Source organism: Drosophila erecta, unplaced genomic scaffold, assembly GCF_003286155.1.
Source record: "Drosophila erecta strain 14021-0224.00,06,07 unplaced genomic scaffold, DereRS2 tig00000000-arrow-pilon, whole genome shotgun sequence".
Classification (NCBI taxonomy): Eukaryota; Metazoa; Arthropoda; class Insecta; order Diptera; family Drosophilidae; genus Drosophila; species Drosophila erecta.
In genome coordinates this window covers 21,242,505-21,267,685 of record NW_020825194.1, presented here as the reverse complement: position 1 = coordinate 21,267,685, position 25,181 = coordinate 21,242,505, and the positions used below count along the sequence as shown (strand labels likewise).

The following is a 25,181-nucleotide window of genomic DNA, read 5'->3' as shown; positions in this document are numbered from 1 at the left end:
AGTTTTCCCGCAAATGGAAAGCAATTTCATTACGAAAGTTTTCGCACAGCTGTGCGCACTGTTAGGCGGCATTGCAGAAAGCTGTAAACGCGGCTGTTAAACAACAGACTTTAATTTGCGTAACATGCCTCAAAAGGGGGTTAAAAAAAGGACGCTGGAGCGGAAAAGGGGCACGTGATTGCAGCCCGTAAATTCGCCCTTTAGTTATGCATTTTTGATGTCCGCTGGCAGGCGGCGAAAGTTGCACCATTACAATGCAGCCTTCGCCGCTTTCCACTGCCTGCATTTATTGACACGGCCAAAATTTACGAGCGCAATTTCAATGCCGCCTAACGAACACATGGCTGAAACTATTCTCCACTTTGACCACTTAAAGCCTTGTACTTGAGTTTGTCAAAAAAACAATTGACATTCGCTCGGGCCAATTAAAAGTTTGCTGGAGAAAACAGCAATGAAGTGGTGGCCAAAAATATTCGACACTTGCACCTTGCGTAGTCGCCTTGTTAGTAAGTTTATGGCGCAACTACCCGGATATTTACCATGGCAATTTAATGAGAAAATGTAGGACACTTCCTCAGCCCCGCCCACTCCCATTTACTGGCTTATCCTGGTGGGCGGCGGCGGTGGGCGGTGGCTCTCGGCTGCTGCACCACCCCCTTTTGTGGACTGAAGCACTACTCAAAGTCGTCTGAGTGCCCCAGCATTGACTGAAAATGCATTTTTATAGAGAGCGAGTTGTGTGGGTGTTTGGCTCTCTGTGTGTGTGTGTGTGTGCGTGTGTGCGGATGTGTGCGTGTGCGTGTGGCGCGGAAACAACTTGCATATAGACCAGGCCCAGACCCCAGTGCTGTTTGGCCCTTTTCAATAAATCAGGGACCAAATCCGCAGATGTCAACAAATGTGCCGGCCACCTTGTTGTTGCAACAGTATCAACAACGGTGACAATTACTGCGATAACAACGGCATGAAAACAAACCGGCGTGGAAATTAATTATGACACCTGACGAAGGCGGAACATTGGCTGAACAACACTGCGCGAAAGTGCATGGTTTTTAACAACCAATTAAAAAATCTACTTTTAATACAATAAATATGGCAAGCAATTATATATGCTATGGGTAAATAAAAGAATATAGATCTTAAGAAACTTTCAAGATCTGTATAAAATGGATTACTGTACAGAAATGTTATAAATTATTACATTTCATAAGTGAAGAAAATAGTTGTTTAAAAACTTTGTAGTGCTTGTGTGAAGCAAAGTTTTTAAAGGGTATTTTTTAAACGCCCCGAAATAGGTAATTGTGAAATGAGCTTGATTGTCAGCCAGCAGCCTTTGTTTTATAATATAATAATAATTTTATAAAATTACAAGTATAACCGCAATAAAATTGAATGTGCATTTTGTACACAGAACTCATTTGTTCTTGCTAATTAGCTTGATTCTTATCCACTTGTTGTGAAACTCGCCTCGTCCCTTATTTATTGACAATAAGTTATCGGCGTTCATCTGTAGCCTACTTTTGAGCGCCCTGCCAAGCCCTTTTAGACCCGTTCTACTTGATTTTAGCCTCTTTTACCGCATGACTTGCGTAGGCCTTAAAGTAGTGCGAGAAAATGCGTCCAGAGTGACCGCAATGGAGTGAGAGGAGCAAAGGGACCTTCAATACCTTAACCCTCGCCATCTTCCGGGCAAAGTGTAATAAACTTTTGTGCTGTGGCCTTTGGACATCTTTACAACTTGCTGCGGCTAGCCAGGTTGCCACCACTCAGGTGCCCCCAGTGCCCCAACTGCAGCTCCACCACTTTAAATGCCTTTGGCTTTTATGGGCAGTGCTTTACGTTCAGAAAATGCACGAAAAACAACGGCAGCCAAATGAACTTCAAGCCTCATAAGGCGAGCATTTAAAAAATAACTAAGAATATTTTACACCAGTCGATTGGGCGCTAAAAAGTTTATGGCCCAATTTATTGGCGGTCAACCAACACCCAATTGCTTTTTCTAAGCCGAACATGCATTTATTTCTAAATGCGCAGCGTGGTGTTAGCAGTTTTTTGCGCTAGCTTCAATTAAATTTGTATATTGGCTGCTTTTTTGTTAGTTGTAAAGCCAAAATTGATTTGGTATTTGACAACTTTTCGGCTTGTTCTCTGTTCGCAAACCAAAAATTGGTAATAAAAAGAAAAGTATAGCGAAATGGGTTGCCAATATTTGGCTGCGTTTATTTTAAAAGGACAGGGATATTCTCTATAAAAAAGGCAACTCATTTAAAGACCGATAAATACGTTATTTAGCCTATGCAAGCAGAGTGTTTAATTATTTAGGGAGTGGTATAAATAGACATGAAAAAGTTTAATTAATTTCAACTAAATTATTCAACCTAAGTGATGCACCCTCCTTCAGCCTTTTCAGCCGGCAAAACAAGAGTTAGTTAATACAATTTTCGCCCGAAAAACATTTGGTTAGGACGGATTCAAGTTGGCGTTTATTTATATAATGACCAGCACAGTGGTGACCAGCTAACAGCAAATGTCAGCGGGAATGAATGCCATTAGTCTCGTAAATAAAATGCCAATTAGTTTGTGCAGGCGTTCTCTAAAATTTGTTATTAATTTGGGTTAAACTTCTGCTTTGGCTTTAAGTGGGTTGGCCATTGAAGTTAGCGTTTAGGCCCTCCAAAATCGCATTTGCCCATTAAAATGCAGATGTTTTGTCAAATAATTTTCACTCTTATTGCTGTACAAAAAAGAGCCCTTTTTGCACTGTTTTTGGCCATTTTTGTTTTGCATTCTGGACGTCTGCGAATTTTTAATCATTGCAGCCCGAATGCCGCTGCTGTCTCAATGTGTCTGCTAAATGGCAAATGCAAGTCTGAGCAGTCAGACAGCCAAGTTGAGAGCGTGAACTAATTAGTGCATTAGCATTTAGTGGCATGAATTTGGCGCAGTCGGAAACTTTCACTGCAATGTGGGTTAGGCGAAGTTATATTTTGCTGCGGCGTTTGTGTGCGCCCAAAAGATATATATCCCCGAGATATTTATCTACGAGATGCCGCTGACAGGAGATGCTGCTGCTGTAATGCTTGACACATTTGTGCACATACATAACAAGCTGTTGGTGTGGTTAATGTTTCTGGTGCTCATTAAGGCCGCATAACCGATGGATGGGATGTTTAGTTATGGATTTGCTGGATTTAACGCCGGCTCAACGCCTCAAAATGCACTCACCGATTGATGATTGATTAAAATTGCCCCTAAGTAACCATGATGAGCTCAACTAACCACGCGACGGCAATGCAATTAGCAAATCAATTCCGCAATTCGAGCAATCCCCGATTCTGCAATTGAAATTTAAGTTCAACGGCTGCCAGCCGGAACAGCGGACAGGAGTTGATTTTCGTGTAAAACAAATGTCACTTAATGTGCCCACGGTGCGCAGTGCTCCCCGGCTAATGGCAAAGCAAAAAGGCACGTATCTGCGGACACTGGACACAGTGTCCTTGTCCCCAGGACCTCTGGACTTGGGAACTTTCCGGCACGTGTGCGTGTGCAGCTCGTAAAAAGCGTGCATCAGGTTGCAGAAGGGGCTGCTGTTGCCGCTGTTGCTGTGCGGCATTAATAGCAACTGGCGACAAACAACAACAGGCAGCAGCAGCAGCAGCAGCAGCAGTAATAATAATATGGCAAAAGGCTGGGCGGCGGCAGTCCAAGGTCCCGGGACCACCTGGTGGTCTTAGCTGGTGATGCTCCATTTCAGGACGCACGCTGTCGGTGGGATTAGGGAAACATGAAGGACATTCAGGTAAACAACTAAGACATAACAAATGGCCATTTCCATGCCAGTGCAGTCTGCTACCGAAATAGGTAGATCAATAGACCGGAAAACATTAATCTCAGTGTTGAGTAACGATATATAACGCAGGGTACACGTGGCTCCTGAAATCTTGGCTTAAGTTATTAATAGATATTACTACTGCTCGTATATTACGAGTTTCAAATAATTAATTAAATAGCATCCATTTAGCAGTCACCCTGCCGAAACCACTGTTCTCTGGCTCTTTGACATTTAATTTTAATAAACAAAATACGGTGTTGCGGAAGTAGAGTGATGTAATGGTACAAGTGCAACCCTGGCGTGGCGAAAGGGGCTTCCGGTTGGGCCAAGGACGAGGAACTGCAGTCTCTGCACTGATATGAGTGTTTTTTACTGCTCTGACGGAGTTGTAATGAGCCGCACGAGAAATGCAAAAACTTTTCGGAACGAAGCTGAGCCCGGCTAAGTCAGCTCTGGCACTGGGCTTCCCGGGAGATCGATGTCTAACCATAACTCTGCCAGAGTCGGAAAGGCGGGCTGAGTGGGCGGGCATTAAAGGGAGGTGTGCACGGCGAGAAAAGTAGCGAAACTTGTGGTACAACACAAAATGCTATGCACCCATTGGTGTCCTACCACTCAGTTATTGCAAAATAACAAATTCTGTTTAATGTTTCTTATTACTTTTTTTAAATACGGCTAATGCCATTTGCCATTTAATTTGCAATCGTGGCTGCGGATATGGCAGCAAATGTAATTTAATTTCTCGCGGTGTAGTCCAGGTAGACGACGTAAACGAACTCCTTCAATTTCGACTACCGCCGAACAGGTCGCACGTGCTCTTGTCATTTTACTTTTAAAACTTTTGCGTTCTACTGTCGTTGTCGCTGTTATTGTTGTTGCTTTCGTTGTTAATGTTGTTGTTGTTGTTTGCGTTGTTTGTTGTTGCTGCTGGTGGCCGGAGCTGTTTTGGCTGCTTTTCAATTTTATTGTGGGTAAAACAACTGGCACTGTAAAAGGCGTCAGAGTGCTACGTGATTTACACCTAGCCAGGATGTGGATGTGCATTTTGTGGGCGCATCATTTTATGATGGCTGCCTGAAACCGAACTGCTCTCGTCCTCTTGCCTTGGCTCCTCTCTGCTCTTCTGGAGCTGCTGCTCCTCCTGCTCCCGCTGCACTTACCACATGTCACGCCCTTTCACAGCTCCCTGAATCGCAGTTTTCCCAGCACCGCGAGAAAAGTCGAGTCCAGGATCACGGAACCTTTGCTTTTCCAAGTGAATTTTTTTTTAATTTTTAATTTAATTTGTCGAATTTTTAAAGTAATGAAGTACATACTAAATTTGAGTAAATTCATCTTAAATATGCGCTAAGATTCTTTTTACATTTCAAGTGGTTGGTTTTAAGCAATTATATTAAACGTATTTCGATTTATTGATTAAATATATAAATATAGCTTATATTAGTTTATAGGTGATATTTTAAAAGAACATATTTATGTAATTAAAATGTATTCCTAACAAGATTTCTTCCAGTGCCAAGCTGCCAGCCTCCGCTCGTTTCCCATTTAAAGTTTATAAGGTGCTGGCTGCTTTTAGCTGCCAGTCTAGATGTTTGTTTATATTTTCGTTAATGCTGCTCATCCGCAGTCACAACTTCCAGCTCGACAACTTGCCGTGCCCAAGACCATGGCCATTCCATGCCCATGCCCATGCCCACACCCATACCCATGCGCCGATTTTTCACGGCGGACTTCCATTTTACAGCTCCAGTTGATTTGACTTTTACGTACGTGTTGATGGAGAGGTCGAGCCGCAGCTTTGGTCACGGGGCATTGCATTTGAAAAATATGGTGTCGGGCTGGGAGGCGATGGTGTCCTGCCAAAGTCCTGCCCGGCGGCCATGTCAAAGTCAAAGCCACGCGCCACCATTGTCATTACACGCGCGGACGCTTACACGATTGAAGGTTTGGGGATTGGGAGCCGAGAATCGGGGACCACGCACTCGGGACTCGGGGCCAGGGGCGAGGGGCCTCCAGGACGAGCTGGTGCCCATGGCCAGCGTGTCCGGCATGAGCGGCGGCGGGGCGGTGGGGCGGAGGACCCACTGCTCTCCCAAGGATGCATTGCATTTTAATGAAGATATACGGCGCGGGCAGCGAGTTGAGTTGCGTTGCGTTGAGTTGAGTTGGTTTGAGTTGGTCGTGTGCGAGTGTCAGTCGCTCTGCTCGCTGTGGCTTAGTTCGAAAATTTACACGCCGCTTTTTCCGGCTCCCCGCCCACCGTCCTTGCCACCCCGCCGCCCGCCGCCCACCGCCCACCGCCTCGATTTTCTATTCGCACAGGGCCTGTCAGTCAGCCAGACTTGGAAACTCGTGCTCGTTCTCCTATACATTTGATACCCTTTTGGGTCGAACCCACTTTGGGTTCGAATAATTGATATTTAAGCTGAAATATAAATGAGTTCAGGTAACATAGAAATTCTATAGAACGATGCTTGCAGCTCAAAATCTAAAATCATATTTGACCAAGAACTTATGTAGATATTTAAATTACGAGTTACTACATGTACTTAAGATTTTTAAACCATTTTTTGATATAAATTATGACACAATCAACTTAAATCAACGTAAATATTATAAGGAAATATAATACGATATTATATAATTCCGATCTAACAATAAGTGATGTGCATTTATTTGGAAACAAGCAAGTTGTTCATTTTACAGGGTATTCAAGCTAACTATTTCCAAAACTTTATAACATTTTCGATGTCCTTTTTCTCCGCTGGCGGGCGCGTGCCTTTCATTTTGAGCTCGGCCAGCGGCCTCCGTTCCGCCAGCGTTGTCGACATCCACGAGTTAGCAATGTCACTTTCTCCCTACCTTTCTCCTTTCTCCCTGCTCCACCCGCCCTTTTCCGCCACGCCCCTTCCGCCTGCCAGCCGCCACTGCATTTTTGTTTGGACGCGAATGCGTGGGCGAGTGCAATTTAGCTGCCATTTTGGTTAGTTTTGTAAAATATTTGAAAAATGCAAATCTGATTTGGCTGCGGACATGAATGTTTATTAACACGGAATTTATTCATGTTTCCGGGTTTTTGCTGGCGTGAATCTTGATGCATGACTACGTTTTTAGACAAGGTGTTTATAAACTAGCTTAGATTTAATCAAAAGATTGTGATGATACGACATGGAATTACTTCAAGACGGTACATGACGCATAGTTCTCTATTAACTTTAAAGGCTTTCAGCGCTTTTCTTCAAGTGCTCTTTAAGCATAAATTATTTAAGTTTCAATGAATTCCTGATGGGATCGATTTAAAGTTTACCCACTGACGCCTCTTAATTGCCGGAAGCTCTTAAAGAAAATGGCAGGACAACGCGTTGAAAACTCTGCTGGTCACATGAATAATGTATTAACACTGGCGCGCCATTCTTTTTGGCCAAAAGTGTGCAAAAAAGGCGCCAAAAGCGACAGCCGGAAACTTTAACTCGGCTCTTTGTCTGTTTGATGCCTTGGATTGCGACTGCTGTTTGCTTTGATGTCGGGGCCAACTTCTTGTGGCTTTGGCCACTCTCTTTGCCTTTCGCCTTTTGCCTTTTGCCTTTGTCTTCTCGACAACTTTTCGCATTAATTCTGTTAATAATTTTTAATGTCTGTACAGCGGAACGTAAAGTTCGCCAGCTATTTGCACACATGGTAATTAAAAATTTAATTGCCTGTCAATATGTGCCTCAAACTTTCTGGTCCTTCCATTTTACTTCCAGATAAAAGTTAAGTAGCGCCTCGTTAAATTCGCAGCCACACATTTGCATTCCAAATTAGTCAGTTAATCGATATGATTCACAGAGGCGGCAGTTTCCTAACCCGACGATATTTTAAACATAATATATTGCCACAAGGATCCGAAATATAATGGTAAACTGAGTGTATAGTGTCAGCATAATATTTGCTGAAATCTGTAATCATTTAAAGGTAGAAAAAGCAACAATTAAACATTTTGGATATTTCCAGGCATCACCCATACGCAGTGTTGTCCATCTTTTCCAAAGGGCGTTTCTGCCTTTAAAGGTTTGCACTGGACAGGATGTACTGTAGACCTTCTCTCACTGCATTTACCCCGTTTACGTCTGCCTATTAGACCTGCTAATAGGACCCTTTAAGGACCTCCACTCGCACGCTGTCCAAAACAGCAGGCACTTCCCATTTGGCCGCATGCCGCATGTGGCAACTATTGGAACCTGTCAATGCAGAAGCCGCTTGACGTGTTAATTCGCCAGCTGACACGCACAATCCAAAACACACATCCTTCCAGCACACACACACACATCTACGCATATCGAAGTACAAGGACCTAGCAAATGGCTGATCCGACATGCAGGCATTCTTATTTATGGCAGCACTTCCTTTGCGGTTTATTAGCCACGTGCCTGCATTTCTCGAATTCCGGCAAAACAAAAGGTATTCCATATAAATGCAAATGTTCGCAGGCAGCTGCTATTAATGCATATTTTACTATGCATAAGTACTGCGTAACTGCCGGCGACTGTGGCGCCCCTTTAACGCAGGACTTTTTCATCGGCAGGGCCATCCAAACTCTGGGAAAGCTTACATATAATTTTGTAAAAAGGGAAATGGTTCACTTGGTTAAGTGCTCAATTAAAGGCGGGAGCGCTCGAATATAGTTACCATAGCTGTTATTTGCATATGGGAACCCTAGCAAGTAATTATAGCTATCGAATTTGTTAGTTTTGAGTAAATATTTAGCAAGGTATTTTAAAAATAAGTAATAATTATCAATTTGTGTCCCAGCACAAGAGCCACATAATAGAACTTGCCAAATTTGTGAGCATAGCACCCTTTCTTGGCAACGGAAATAGCCCAATATCAATGACAGCTGCTGGCCAACACACATGTTCCGATGACAAGTATTTGGGGTCAGTTAAGTCAGGATTAAAGACTGTGTAAGAGTTTAAAGGCTTTGGCAGACATTGCGATGACTTTCAGTGGCAACAGTTGCGGCAACATGTAATGGTGTTTCCTTCTGGCCAACAACTGCGAATCGGTTAAAATCGACAGTCGACGGGGGAAAGTCGAGGTGATTCACGGCAAAGCTGCTGAACATCAGCATGTTAAATGAGCTGCTCTCTGGCTCAGTGAGCTTGTAAACAGTTTGCCACTTGGAAATAAATTACACACGCAATATCTGTAAATCGTTTTAAGAGGCGAAGCGAATTGAATGTGTTGTCCGGTCGAGTGCAGATTATATTTGGTTACCTCCCAACCGGAGATGGCCAAAACTTTCCGGCTGCATAATAGTTTATTTATGCAGCACGAGCTGGCCAAAAAACTCTGGTGGGGGCTGTGACAGCTGTAAGTGCTGGGAGTCTTTACAAATTGGCAATGGTCAAAGTTTGGCATGCGTCTATCGATAAAAGTTTTTGGCTCTCTCGCTTAATTTGAAAGTCAAGTAACGGCTTGACTTTTTGCATTCCCGCTAGCTGCCGGCACTTGATTGCCACATTTGTGAGCCACCAATATCTGGCCAATTCCGATTCGGATTCCCCAGCACCGCTTTATTAATGGCGTCACTTGGGTCTTATTAGAGATGAGAGCTTTTCAAACATTTAATTAAAAAGCACTTCAGTTGTCTAGATGAAATGTCATTCATTTGTACTTTTACTCTATGCCGCATAAAAGACCCCTACTTTCTTTGGCATCTCTGCATGTTCTCCAACAAAAAGATACATCTTTTATGAATATATAGCAACTTTATTGTTGTACCCATTACTCGAAGAGTAAAGGGGTATACTAGATTCGTTGAAAAGTATGTAGCAGTCAGAAGGAAGCGTTTCCGACCATACAAAGTATATATATTCCTGATCAGGATCAATAGCCGAGTCGAACTGTTCAAGTTTTTTTTTCATATTATTACCTTTTCCCATTTTCTACCGATATTCCAGAAAGTGTTGAAATTTCTGGTTGGCACTTCTTGCACATCTTGTTTTGAAACGTTATGGTATTGCACCATTGGAAAGTTTCACATCTCGTTGTTTGTTAGATTCCCTACCTTTTTATTAGCCACACGCTTGCTTTCCATTCCGAATGTTATAGCCATTCAGCCAGAGCCGCTTAAACAAAGCATTTAAGCAGAGCAACACTTTGTGCGCGTCCAATATTGCATTACAAAAACAATTGAATTTATAAACTAATACAGTAACCAGGCGGCGGGGGGTGGGGAAATAGCCACGTTTGCTGATGAAATCGCAAAGTTTGAGAGGCGAGCACGTGCGGCACTTTGGGCACCACCGCGATGTAGATCCCGTCCTGGACGTGTGCCAAAATGGACATAAAGGTATATACATGCGAGTATATGTATGCACACCCACCTGAAAGCCCAGCACATAATTGGCCATTAAGAGCGACCAGGCCACAAAGCACAAAGGACGACACTTAATATTTTTATCCACGAAATGGAGAAATTGAATTAAAAAGTGCGAAAATTGACTGCAAATCTGGCGGAAGGCCACGCCCCGAACTAAGCATAAATGTAAAATTAATTGAATTTGCATTTTGAGCACACACGTCGCGGAAAGCTTTAATGACGCCCGATTTAATTGCGGCCTGGACCCTGAGGTCGCACACGTTATAAAAATAATCCCAATAAAATGCATTTTTCATGTCAAACGCCTGAGCTGGCGGAATAACCTGAATGCACGCACAGGACTTTACGGAATTGCATGCAAACAAACCGGAACAGCACCATCGACTGCCACGCACATGACTGCCGTCCAAAAATCGTCATAAGTGGGGCTTTTGGTGGGGAGGTTTCCCCATTTCCCCATTTTCCCATCGGTATCGGGTTTTCCCGCCCCCGAAAGCGCACTCTCTTTGAGCATTATGTAATAACAAGAACAAAATCACATTTCCAGCACGGCTAATCAAATAGTCGAGAGGGCAAACATTCAAAGCCATTTGGCAAGCAAGTCGCGGCCAAAGAAACACAAAGGAGCAGTAATTTGATGGCAAAAGGATCTAATGGAGGAGGCACTGCACAAATCAGCTAACAAATGAAGCATATTACTAAACAAGTGCACAGCTGGCGGTGCAGCAGCGAAGTTATGGTGCAGTGCAGAAATGTCACTTAATATTTAAATAAACAAGAAAAGTAGCTCTCTGCTATAACAACTGCTTTCAGATTACAGCACCGCTTATGTTTATATGTGTGGAAAACCTAATGGCTGTGAAATATTGGAGAGAGCTGCTCGCCATTGTGGTATGGCTTCAAAATAGAAGAGATCCTTTTAGAGCCGCACAGCCTTTGGCATTTATTTTGCTCAGTGCCTCGGCCAGGACTAAGAAGATTTGTCTTGGCCGCAAATTCAATTTATTTGCGTCTTAAAGCGTCACCAGCGCTATAAAGCAATAAAGCGGGAAAAAGGATTATCTTTCGAGCTGCCTGCTCCTCCTTTGGGTCAGCAAACGTTCCCAGAGTGGAAGCCTCGGAAAAGTTACTGCAAAAATGGGAAGACGCCCGGCAAAAGTCAGCCAAAGTTGCAAAGCACTCGCTGATAGCAAGCAACAAAGAAGTTTTTGTAACCAACTCAAAAATAAAATAAAGCAGGCAACAAGGAATTATAATGAAACACAAAAAAGGCATTCTTAAGCGATAGCAAACTTCTTTTCCAGACGCATGCCGAGCAAATTGCAGCAGTGTACCAAGTGGTTCAATTAATTGCAACTCACACAAAATGCATAATGAGTGCTAAAGGGAGAATTTCAATATGCGACTCCGGGCCCTTTTCCCACTCCCACCCACTGTTATTATATTTCCGCCTTTCCGCTCCTCCTGCGGATTCATCAGCCATTATGTGGCATGATGTGTGGGGCACATGCCCCATCGATGCACCAACAAAAGATTGCGTCTCAACAGCGAATTTGCGATGAGTGCGTGAGCGAATCAATTAGTTTGATGGCCGTGCTTGATGCCCTGCAGTTAGAACTTGGTTTGATAAGGTGATAACTATCTTTTTCTGGCGAATCAATGAAACTAGAACTGATTTAATCGAGACAGCTGTTTATGCCAAATCGCTGACCCTGAAATTGGGCAATTTTTGCCTCGCTTTCACCACTTCCTTTCTTAAACAAACTCATCACTAGTCATTAAAATGGATGTGCACATATGCAAATGGATTCCCGAGCCCAGAGAACTGAGAACTCTCAATCTCAGCGGCGCACAAAAGTAGGCAACAAAACCGTCGGCCGCCATTGTTGCCGTCTAGCGGCTTTCAACTTGACGCCAACGCACTTAGGACACCGCACACACACACACACACACATGCACATGCACACACACACTCTTATTCAGACACTCACACCCACAAACGCATCGTATCTCGACTCATTAACAGCCCCTGAGCGCAGCGCTGTAAAAGCGTTCCAGAGCAGAGATTACTTTGCCTGATACGCCAAGCACTCCGACGGGCATTCCAGCCAGCAGCGCTGCCAATTTGGCTTTTAGTCACCAAAAATAATGTACCAATAATTAGGAAGACTCACCGAGATTAAATTTGCAGAGTTTCACTAAACAAAGCCTTTTTAATAACAAATAACCCTGTGATACCACTAAAGCAGCCAGTTAATAAGGGTCAAGGCACTCCTAACAAATACTATATAAAAATAATATATAATATAACAATATAATATAAAAAAATTCAATTTTTATTTACTAGCTCCTCAATAAAATTTGGTTTATTTTATTGGACATGTAAGAATATTTAAAAAATGTTTTATGTTCATTCTGGAAGCAATTTGCATTTGCTGCACTTCACAGCTTCGTTTGATGCGGCAGAATATCAGTGCGAAGTTTCAGATCAGTTAGGTTTCAGTTACCAAAACAGTTTGCTGTGGCAATGCTTCATCATCACTGACTTTAGGCGTTTGATTCTCGCTCGGAATCCAGTGCTCAGTTCAGTAGGTGACACCATTGCGCGTAGGTGTTTTGGCCGGCCCACGACGTCTGGCCTATATAGCCACACATGGCAGTGTATGGAGCTCCTCCGACCGCCGCCCAGGAGTCCTCAGCCTCGATGCAGTGCACTAGACTGCGTGCACTTGACGCTATTGCTCCACATTTCCTCCACTTTGGAGCGTTGGGGTGCGTACTCACAGTGGCCGTCAAAATAATAGCACCAGCCAGAAGTGTTTTGCTTATAAAGTATAGCTATGTTTTATAGGTACACTATATTTTACTATGTACTGACTTCTTGGAGCTGCTAGAATTTCCACCGCATCTGGACACTTGGGCAGGTGCACTGCCAGCTCCTCTTGATGCAACAACACTCCGGGGGCTGCCATTAGTGTCGCGCTGCGTGGCATAAAAGTTGGGCCAAGTAAGTTAAAACAATTCGCATCGTGCGTGCCGCAAGCTCTCACGTAGATTTCCGATATCCGCACGCTGATGTAAAGTTGTCATCAGCCATCGGCCTCGCTAACTTTCGAAAAATGCTCCTTTCTTACACGTAATTATGCAAAAGTTAAAAGCAACCATCATCGACTGGGTTTCTTATTTCATTCTTTCTTTTTCTTGTATATTTCGACGTCTTGCCAGTCAGCCAGCCAAGCAGCCAGGTAGAAAAGCAGTCAGCACTTGAGCTGTCGGCGTCGCGTTAAATTATGCAAAAATGCGGAAAAAGGAAGGGAAAACCAGTGGAAAATGGCTGGCAGAGGTGAAGGAAAAGTTCATTAAAACAAAAAATCCGCAACTCGCATTGGTCATCACAGCGCTGAGCACTTACTGATTTTCCCTTTTCGGGCGTTATACTCGTAATTGCGGCCTGGAATGCTGCGAAATGCGGCTAAATTGTTTGCCACTTGATGCCAATTGGTTGGAAATTGCGTAAACACGTCGAGTGTGTAAAGGCGGCGTGGTCTAGGGTCTAGTGGGCGGGGCTCCTACTCGGACCGCAGTGTAAGCATTTAATTGCAAGTGACTTCAAGTGCTGGCCGATTTGATGGGCGGCAAATAATGAGCCGTTTATGTTTACAAGGGCCGGTGAAGAATGTTGGCTGGGATGGCTTGGGTATTAGGAATTCACGTTTGATGTGCAAGCAATGGCACAATGTAATTGGCAATGCCAAAACCATTTTGGCTGCGATTTGTAATTAGATTGCCTTATCAAATAGCCATTAATAGGTTTGGGTATTTGCATAGAAGCCTATTGAACATGTCATGCTCTAATTGTGGTGTTTATGGGAAGGTTGGTCAGCAAGGCTATGAAAAGGTAATGTACTTAAGCTTGTGTAAAATATTTCATAGCATTATCCAGCTTAAAACTTATTAACAAATGCTTACTGAAGGTAAACTGCTTTACATCATTTTTATTGGCCGATCCCAAGTGGTTAACGTTGAGTGGTTAACGCTATTCAACATTTTTCTCAACATTTTCATTATACGAAACACAGATTTTGTTATGCAATATAACGAAATATTTTCAAAGCCATCAAATTATATTCGTTTTCAGTTGGGCACGGATATTTACCAAAAAAGCTCAGTATTTACAAGCCTACTTACTTAAAGGGCATTAAATTGCGCGCTGAAGATACACGGCATAGTGCAAATAAATAATTTTTATCGCTCAATTAGGAGACTCCTGTCTTCGGCCCATCCCATGTGGCTGGCCAAGAGTTGCCGGCTATCTGCAATCTGATATTTCTCACGCCAAAGGCCGATGGCCATTGTCGCCTCGTTACGCGTTCGTGGCAATTGGCCGGCACTTTAAGCGACAAGCCGGCACTTAATTACATGTGTAGTCCGCTGCTGGCATGTCCTTTGCTGTCAATTATGGTGTGTCCGACATGTGTATTGCATCTGGATCGCTTTGGATGGGGATGGGGATGAGGAGGGGGAGGAGGAGGGGGAGGAGGAGGGGCTGGTGGTCAAGGGCCAGGTCCTGGCTGGCAGGACCCCAGCGACGGGGTTGGGCACGAGTATCAATCACGACGAACATGTTAAAATAATTTCATTTCACAACCGGAATTAAATGCAGTCGCGTGCAGGGCGCATTTACATGACACGACTATTAAATTAAAAAACATGAATGGACAGCCACAAAGGCGGTGAAGTGTGTTTTTCGCGAGAAAGGGTTTATAAGTTCACTCAGAGAAACATATAATGAATACAAATATACCGTGCTACAACGAAGACTCCATTAAGTATGCCTATTTAATAAAAAAACCTTAAATAAGTGTTAAGTCAAGTGTTGAAGGAACCCACACTTTTTTAAGTGCATTCGTCACCATGCCATCGTTTAGTCAGCGGCAATCGTACTACAACGAAGATTCCATTAAGTATGCCTATTTAATAATAATGCAGAGATAAGTAAGTGCCTACAGATAAGTAACTTCAAAACTCATCCAAATAAGTGTTAAGTGTTGAAGGGACTCACACTTCTTTAAGTGCATTCGTCACCATGCCATCGTTTAGTCAGCGGCAATCGGTGGCTATAAAAATGCTTTATTGACATGCCAGCAATCGCCCAATGTTTGCTTTTAATTCCAACAGCTGTGCAGCACTGTGCTGTCATAATTTGTCAATTGCGAGCTAATTGTTTTCTCTTACCACTTATTCTGTGCTTTCAGCCAGGCCAAAATGATGGCGACGTCACAGGATTATTTCGGCAATCCGTACGCCCTCTTCCGCGGACCGCCCACAACTCTGCGACCGCGCGAGTCGCCGCTCGGCGTGGGCCACCCCCACGGCCATGGGCACCTGCACAGCCACGCCCATGCCCACGGGCACGGCCACGCCCACTCGCACTACGCGGCCTTGGACTTGCAGACGCCGCACAAGCGGAACATCGAAACGGATGTGCGGGCACCGCCGCCGCCATTGCCGCCGCCACCGCTTCCGCTTCCGCCCGCATCCCCTAGGTAAGCCTCCCCCCCGAAAGAGTAAAAGCACAATGCACGATGGGGGAGGAAGAGAGAAAGTGGAGAAAGTGGGCAGTTTAACAGCAGCTCGAAGACGAGCAAAGCACTGCAGAGAAATCAAATACAAAAGCCAATTCGCATTGGTCTCTCTGCCATGTCTGCAATCAACAAAATACCAAAAAACAAAAAAAAAAAAAGAGAATCAGCATACATTTTACAGTTTTTGCGTTAGTTCGAAAGTGTTTGAAATGCCCTTAACCAATTACGCCCAAGAGTAAACGTAGTTTAAAGTAAACCTAGCCAATCATTCGTAAAATATCAGCTTTCATTTCTTAAACCTTACCAATGGACTTTGAACCCATCAAATGCAAATCTTAAGTAGAGAAATAGAGAGAGAAAGATATCACAAAACAAAAGTGTTTGCCACGAGTTTTAAAATGTAAACTACTAAAATATATATTACGTAGGCCTAAGCAAACTAACTGCAAGAAACAACACCAACTAATGAATATTCCATAGCATAATGCTAATATCCTAAGAATATCATAGAATAAGGCAGAGCATTTCAGACAGCACTTGTACCGTTCTAGACTTAAGTACTCGAAGTATACGTAACTCAAGCAATCCAATAACAATACAATAACTAAGTAGAAACTCTTATTGAAAACACATGTACTCGTCAGCCAATCCTCTTACGATATTACTGAGATAAGCACATAGTATTATATAGCCAAAGCCAGGAAAGCAGTAGGAAGTAATTGCATATATTTGTAGAGAAAGACAGCTAACGCAAGGGTCCACAAGCTACCCATTACTTAGCATAACTAAAGTAGTAGCTATACAAGTATATCAACTTAACCAATATCGAAGTATACGTAAATTGAAACCAAGAATTTTTCCTAGCCTAAACGACACTCTTTAAAGCAATACGATAAACAATAATTACCAGTTAACGCAGCTAAACACATATTGCATACCAGATAGTTAGATAGTTTATGCCTAACCACTACTAGTAGCCCTAAGTCCTAGGCATAGACCGAGCACCACGGCGAGATATGCACCCATGTAAAATGCAGAAAATTATTACCAAGAGTACAAACTGTAAAGGAAACCCCTATTGAAGCTCAATTGGCCAGCCCATCTAGTGTAGCCCTAAGTAGTTCGTAATCATAGGCAATTGTAAGGCAAACACTTTTCAAGTGAGCAAATATCAAGCAAACTGTGAGAATTCGAGGACGTGTGACGATGGAGCAACCCCCAGATCGAAGGAGAATATCATCAATCAACATTTCCGTGCCCGGAGGAGCTGCTCTTCAATCAACACTCAACCCGAACTGGGCCCTCAAAGGCCCGGCAACCTAAAGTTAGTCCTTTCATAGGCCTCTATTAATTAGTTAGCTAGCCGCCGTTTCTCTCTCGTAACTCTAACCGAATAGAAAACTCTAAGAATAGAAAAGTACCAAAACTTCAATCAACATACCCACAAACTATCCCCACCAACTGGCGCGGTAAGTGAAGAGCCATTTTAATTATAGCCTTAATTAAAGCCTTAAGCCCTAGCCACTGACTAGCCAAACTTAGTAGTCGAAAGTAGTGAATCCCACCTAGAACTCAACTGCGTTCGGATGACGGGCGGCATAGAGCCCATTTCCGGACTCTCGAAAGTTGCAACCGATGATCGCCGATGATGCATGTGATAAGCAAGTGATGAACAAACCGTAGCAAACAGGCAGTAGGCCCCTTGAACAACTTAACTTAGCTGCATTTTGCGCATGCCAAATGAAAAATAACAAACCATAAATTCCAATGGAAACTGAAACTAGCCGAGGGAACATGCAACCAAATTCGTTAAATTAACATTCATGCCGAGTTACACATGCAACTTAATCGGGGGTGCAAAAACTGCCGAGTAATTATTGTGCCCGTTCCGTGGAAACTTTAATTTCGGAATTTCCTCGCGACCATCGCGTTACTTTATACTTTATACTCTATGCCCCACTGGGCGATAATCAATTATAGCGGAAATGTCTCAACAAGCGTCTTAAATATGCACAGCTGCAATGGCAAGTTGACATGCTAGACGTTCGTTAAGCTATAGTAATTACTGTGGTCACACCTAGGGGAAATATTTTTCAAATAACTCATTTTCGACAGGAGAAACACATTTACAACACTGTTTGCTTTTCCTTTTCATACTTGTATTTGAAATTTAAATATATCAAAAATAACCCTGCTCTAAAAACTGGGCTTTCTATACCCGAAAAAATCAGTTTTGGACTGGAAATCTGTTAATATATTCATTTGTGGATTTAATTACTTAATGTAAGGCTTGCAAATATTATTTATACGTGTACATCAGAGAGCATGACTATTTGAAAAGCAGAGCTCTTTTTAACGCAGTCTTTGCAGCTGAAGTGAAAAATTTCTTTATTTCGGCCAACATGTTCATTTATTGAAAAAGTTCGGCTCAGCTTACGGCCAAGTTTCATTTGTGCTGGCCCGAAACTGTGACGTGTGGCATGGCATGTTGCCAACACTGGTCATGCACTTCCTGTTCAGAGAGCTGCAGTCGCCGTGTGATTAAGTAACACATGTAACTGTCAAAATCACTGGGTTTCTCAGGTGTCCTGATGGCCGAAACATGCTAATTTGCCAAATGGCAGCGCCACGGGCTCCACAAATCTTTTTGGCGGATAATTGCCTGCCCCAAAAATAGCAAAAAACTTCTTTTTTGCATCCGGAAACTATTATCCCAGACACGGCATTATTTGTGCATTCTCCAGGAGTTTAAGAAATATCCTTGCTGTGATAGACTGACCTAATCGTTCTCCTTCTTAATTAACTCATTAGTTAAGAGCGCATTTAATTATAGCCCTGCCATATTAATAATAATTACTTGGGGTTATTTTAGACTTGCGTTCGGCCATGTCTAAGTTTTCCCTAAATTAAATACAGCCATTTCATGTACTAAGCCAGCCAAGAGCCAGGCTAAGCGACAATTTGGTGGCATTTAAGAAGGCTGCAGCATGAAATGCTGAAGGCCGAGAGTAATCATAATAACCATAATAATAATGGCGCGATGGCCCCAAGTCATGTTACACCATTAGCGCAAAGAGTCCAAGGAGCCGAGGAGCCCAGGAGCTGAGGAGCCCAGGAGGAAGATGAAGAGCGGCGGGCAGTGGAGCTCCAGAGGTGCGCCTGTAAATGCAATTTAATTCCGAGTCTGTGAGCGCCACTTGGCCAGGTCTAATGAATGCAGCAGACTGTGGAACTGGCACAGGACACAGTACAAAAGACCGGAGTTTCCTCCGAAGTTGCGTCCCTCCGCTTGAGCCATGTTGTTTGGGGTTGCAAACAAGGCAGGCAGCATCCTGTGGAGAAAAGTGCGTATCTCATCCTGGCTCCCTCTCTCGCCATTTATCCGGAAAGGAATCGCCCATGGATGTGGCCAGCTGAATACCTGTAATTAAAAATTGTGCACCCCAGATACTTCCGTTCGAATTATGTGCACTTATCCGGCAGGAAGCTCCTCTATCCGGCAATAGAGGCAAAATTGTTATTGACCTGCTGCAAACAATTTGGAGTGTCGGGAGTAATTGAGGAAGTGTTGGGAAAAAAACGAAGCACCCAACAAGCCAAGTCAATAAATCACAATTCAGAAAATCAGTTAACAGGGCTAAATGCGACCTAAACTGGTTAAATCCCAGCCAGGTTCAGCCATGGCTTTAACCTGTTAACACATTTTCCAGCTGACTTTTTGCCTCTTGCTGTTTTTCTGCTAGTTCAACTGCTCAACTTTTTATGTGCACAAGTGTTTTTGGCCCTTTTTGTGCCAGGAAACAACAAAGCGGTGCTTTTTGTTTCACCACAGTGCTTACACGCTAAAATGTTTTTGTAAGCAAAAGCTATAGTGATTATTAGCTAGCTAGGCGTTTTTCAAGCACTTCAAATGTGATGATGATGTGAAATGCTGTGATCACTGCTAGAAGTCTTGACGAATCGTTCGATTATTATGCTTAGAGACTAAGTTTTGCTTCTCCCAGTGTACTGCCTCGTCCTTTGGGGAAAGTTTGTCTGTTCGGTGGCGAAAACGCAGCGTGTCGCTGGTCGGAGCCGCTAATTGGATAAGAATCAGATGTTGGCACTTCATAAACTGCCACCGCTGGCTCATTAGGGTCTGGGGTCAAGACGGGATCAACAAAGTCAACTGCAAGTTTCAACTGAGGTCGGCCATGAATTTAAGCGAAAAGTTTCTGCACTTTTAAGAGGCTGGGCTTTTAAGCAAATATGATTGTTCGCTAGTGATATACGATAACGAGTGCAAATAGGAAAATAGACTTTACCCGATAATGAAGTTGAGTTTGCTTTGTCAGAAAAAACTTTTTGATTGCGCTACTTAGAAATGCATTGCAATTAACCTATCAAATTTTTTGTATCACTTTCTCTTTTATTTCGTTTGGCATACAGCGGGCATGAAGAGGAAATCTCCTAAAATGCATTTGAATTTTTAAAAATGCCTTCCATTTAAGCTGCATCTTTGACTTGCCAAGAATCTGACTAATTGCCAAGAAATCTATGTGCAGCAGCTAACAAATTGTCGATGAATTTGATTTCGGCTCGTCGTTTAATATTTTATTAAAGCAACGCCTTCAAAGCTTAGCTCAAACACGGCAAACTTATTTGGGCGAAAAAGGTGAAATGGTGATGCAAAGATCCTGGGACAGACAAACGAAATGCTCTTTATAATTAACTTTTGCAACTGGCAAGTTGGGATTTTCACGTGTGTCTGTGCTTTGTGAAGTTGTCACCCAAATGTGGCAACAATGCTGGTGGCAAACGAAGACGGGAAGAGGGGGTTTTAGTGCTGCCGACTGTGGCCAAAGGCACAAATCATAATTTCAAATATTTTGCAGAGCACATATATATATATTTTACCAATGGGTGCGACTCCCTTTGCTCGACATTTCCCAACATTTCCTCCCTTGACTCATCAGCTGTTGTATTGTGGGAAATCAACTTTTCACCTGCATTTGATGCCGCACTTGATTTACTGCTGATTACATTTTATTTGCACCGACTGTCTGTGGAATCGCTTTTTTGGCCACAGCACTATGTGCAGTATGTGCAACTAACTCCCCGTCTGCATCTCAAGACTTGCAATTAGTGCGCAGTGCACATTGTGGACATGCGGCGTATGCGTAATATTAATCAGGTGTTTATTTGCCAATTGAATTAGTTTAATTAAGCGGAAGGCGGCCACTGGCTGTGTGCGTGCAATTGGAATTTTAATTGCATTATTAATAACACGCCCCCCTGGCCAGTGAAAGATTTGGCTCTCGAGCGAGCGCATATGTGCTATACATGCATGCTTTTCGAGTGATTACGCATACGCACCGTGGGCGTCAAAGCACTAGTGCAACTGCAGCAAATTGCATTGCTTGACAACAATTTGGGTCACTTAGCGCTGCAGAATGTAATATGCGTCGGGTTATAAAATTTCCAGACAAATGTGCGTGTGCCTGGTGGCTCGACAATTGCAAATCACAAGCACTTGACTTCCCAGCTTACACAGTCACGTGCAGCGCCCTGGAAGTTAAGAATGATTACACGGAAATAGACGGCCCCTACCGAAGCCAACGGGGAGTTCCTCATCTCCCCAGTGGGAGTTGTCGCTGCGCACTGAAGGAAATTAAATGCCATATTCCTGGCAATGTCACAAGTGAATCGTTCGCGAAGTAAAACGAATTGAGCTGGAAAATGCTGGCAACTTACATTGTAACATATCTTACATTTGCAAAAGATAACTTTAGGCCTTTTCGCTTTACGCTGTTCCAGAATATTTCGATTTCCATTAAATGTTTTTTCAAGTGCACGAGACGCTGCGTCTGAGTGTTGCATATTTCATTAAAAATATGGCATACAGGAGTGCAACCCTCAGATCGAGTTTAAGGCCCAGACCGATGTGGAGCTACAAAATGGCGCACACTAATGCACACCCACGCACACCCACGCACACCCACGCACACCCACGCACACCCACGCACACACATGCGTAACACGAGAGAGTGGCGCGAAGTGTTCGAAGACGGCTGCATCATGTTGGCGCTCCCGGAAAAACTCCAAAATTTTCCGCGCTGAGTCGGCGGGGACGCGCCAGGGGCTGCGGCCTATATCAGCGATGCTGTCCAGTGCACTTACCCGGTGAGGTCACGATCTCCGGAGTTCCATGGACCGTCCGCCGGCTGAGACCTCCAGGGCCATGGGATAGGTCAGGGTGAGAGAATTATTCGGAGCTTTCTCTTCAGTTTTCTCTTTCGTCCCCCTTTCCTTTTATTTGTGTGTGCAACGCGTGATGCAATGTCACGCCAGCTGATCTAAGTCAGCTGTTTACCCAGTGTTGGAAAACGACAGCCGCAAGCGTCTCCAACCACAGGTGGCGCTGTGGTTTGCGGGGACTTCTTATCGCTAACTGTCAACAGCTACTTGCTATGCAACTCGACAAACGATCTTGGCGCTGGTTGTAGCATACTTTCCTGGGCTGCTGATGAGAATCCTTGACGACAACTCATGGAATCACAGTGATAATTGACCCAAAAGACTCGGGCTCGTAGTTATAGGTGTTAAAAGTCAAGGAGCAGACCAATAGCCAACCCCTACCGCGCACGCGGGACACCCAAAGCAGGGGCACTGGCGACCGAGCTGGAGCGGTATAACTCCCACCGGGGAAGAACCCTTTTCCCACTTCTCACCATCTCACCGAAATCCACGGAGCGTCTGACCCATAATGGGCGGCTCCGTGGTCTGCGTCTGTGCCACAATGGCCGGCAGTAATGTAAACCTGGCAGTAGGTATAAACTGCAAAACAAACCTGGCAGTAGGTATAAAATGCGTACACGAGTAAAGAATGTCGATTAATAACAGCACTACTCCAGGTGGTAACCAATCAGTTGGCAATCCACCCGTGGAAAACTCCACGGCAGGGGCACGGATTCTGGAGGCCCCAAATCTCATTCTGAACCAACCTGGCGAGGTGGTGGCAAGCTTGGCCGCCTCGACAGCGAAAGCAACAAGCCAACAAGAGAAGGGTATGGACAACGCGGGGGCTTTCCAAAGTAGTAGGAAAATCCTGCGCTCGCCGATCCTGCCAAGGGCACCTGCGCCGCTACAGGCTGGCGGGTCCAACCTTGCCGAGGGAGTAGATATGCAGGACACGCCAAAGCGGGCTCGGACCCCAAACAGCCCCTCCGGATCGAGTCGAAAAACACCCCCAAAGAGGACGAAGGCCGATAGACAGCTCCTGTGTGCCGGTAAGCTGTCAGAAATCGGACTGGTCTTGGATCAGCTTATGATCCTGACCAATGTCAAGCAGGTGCGACACATCAACGTCCAGATGAAAGCGATGTTCGCCAAAATGAAGGCCCTTCAGGAGGACGCCAGCAGGGAGCTGGAAACGGAGTATGAACCAGGAAACGCACCTACGAATGCCTTGCCGGGATGCCCCAAGTGCGGGGGGAGTAAAGCGAAAACCGTGGATAAGCTACAACAAACAAACCCCAGCCCAAAAAGAGACAGCTTCGCACAAACGGACGCTCCCTACCCGTCGAAGCAGCACTCAAGAAGCCCAGGGGCAGCCCAAGCCCCACAGAGGGTGAAGCCGAGGGAGAAGCGAGCCAGCCCTCCAAAGCGGCAGGCGAAGATAGCGGAGAAAGCAACGGCACAGCAAGCTGAAACTCAGAGTCGTGGCAAGCAAGACGCGTGGACGAAGGTGGAGGCGAGGAAGAAAGCACGCTTGAAGCGGAGACCCGACGCGGTGATTGTGGAAGCAAAAGGCAAGACCTACAGCGAGGTCTTGGCTTTGGTTACGAGGCGAAGTGACGGCCAACTGCAGGAGCTTGAAAAGAGTGTCCACAAGGTCCGCTGCACAGCGAGCGGGAGCTTATTGCTCGAGCTGAACAGGGATGGCGACAGAAAAGCAACGCTGATGAAGAGCGATCTAGAAGCAGTATTGGACGGTGTTGCGACTGTGCGAGCGCTGTCAAAGGACTCGAGGATGCAGTTCCTATCGGTTAACGACTTGGACCCACTAGTCGCTGCAGAGGACCTTTCAAAGGCGTTGGCGGACCAGTTTAATATTGACCCAAGCTCAATAAAGCTGAGAAGCCTTCGACCCTCCTTCAGAGATACCCAAACGGCAACAATAGGCCTGCCGTGTAGGGAGGCGCAAGCGGTCCTGGCCAAGGGCAAGCTGAAGGTGGGATGGACAGTCTGCAGAGTCAAGGAGAGCGAGGCTAGACCTAGGTGCTTCAAGTGCCTGGAGTTCGGCCACATTGCGGTACGATGTAAGAGCCCTGCAAATCGCAGCGACTGCTGTCTCAAGTGCGGACAAACCGGGCACAAGATAGCCAGCTGCACACAAGAGGCCAAATGCTTCCTATGCACCAGTGCCAGGAAAGCCGACGCAAAGCACATCGCGGGTAGCAGAAGATGCCCTATGAGTACCAAGCCACTGAGAAAGTGAAGATTATCCAAATTAATCTCAACCATTGCGAAGCTGCGCACCACCTGCTGAGCCAAACCATGCGCGAAACTCAAGCCGACGTTGCTCTTATTAGCGAGCCATATATAAGAACCCCGGGGATGGACTACATACTCGACGAGACAAGGAGCGCCGCGATCCTGACAAACGGGGTAAGCCGACCAAGGAACCTGCGCATCGGCTCATTCTATGTCCGGGGGGTGGTTGGTGACCTGTGCCTGTACAGCTGTTACCTACCACCACGCCTAACCCTTCAGGAGTTTTCAGCAATTATAGAGGACCTGGCTAACGACGCAAGAGGAGAGCGGAACGTGGTCATCGCGGGGGACTTTAACGCCTGGGCGGAAGAATGGGGCTCAGTCCACACGAACGCAAGAGGACGAACCCTCCAGGAAGCGTTCGCGTCGCTGGAAGTTGCTCTCTTAAATACGGGATCGGAGCACACCTTCAGCAGAGCTGGAGCCGGGTCGGTAGTGGACCTTACCTTTTGCAGTAGCTCGCTATTCCAGCGCGCACAGTGGTCCCTCAGCGACGTATACACGGCCAGCGACCACAAAGCGATAATCTGTGACCTTACCAGCAGAAGATGCACCGCAGCCCCACCAACGCAGAGGCAATTCAACCCAAGGACGCTCCAGCGGGACACGTTCCTAAGGGAACTTGGGAATCCTGACATCGGCGGGAACGCAGTGGACAGCGTGGAGTGTCTCACTCGAGCAGTTGAGACGGCATGCAGAGCCAGTATGAAGGTGTCGAGGAGCCATCACCGTCATCGGGAGCCAGTCTATTGGTGGACAGAGGAGATCGCAGAGGCACGCAGAAATTGCCTACGGGCAAGACGGCGCCAGCAAAGGGAGCAGGGCCTCCCCAACTACGAGTTCCGGAGGCAAGAATACGCGGTAA

At 45.0% G+C, this 25,181-nt stretch overlaps 1 protein-coding gene across 1 annotated transcript in view; it reads left to right on the top strand.

Annotated features, from left to right (window-relative positions):
• Positions 1-15,926, top strand: part of LOC26525984 (sex determination protein fruitless) — a 29,825-nt gene extending 13,899 nt beyond the window's left edge. Inside the window, exon 2 of the mRNA XM_015154944.2 lies at positions 15,452-15,926. Coding sequence (XP_015010430.1) covers positions 15,462-15,746 — 285 coding nt within the window. The 5' untranslated portion in view covers positions 15,452-15,461 and the 3' untranslated portion in view covers positions 15,747-15,926. The remainder of the gene's footprint in view (positions 1-15,451) is intronic.
• Positions 15,927-25,181: the final 9,255 nt, after the last annotated feature.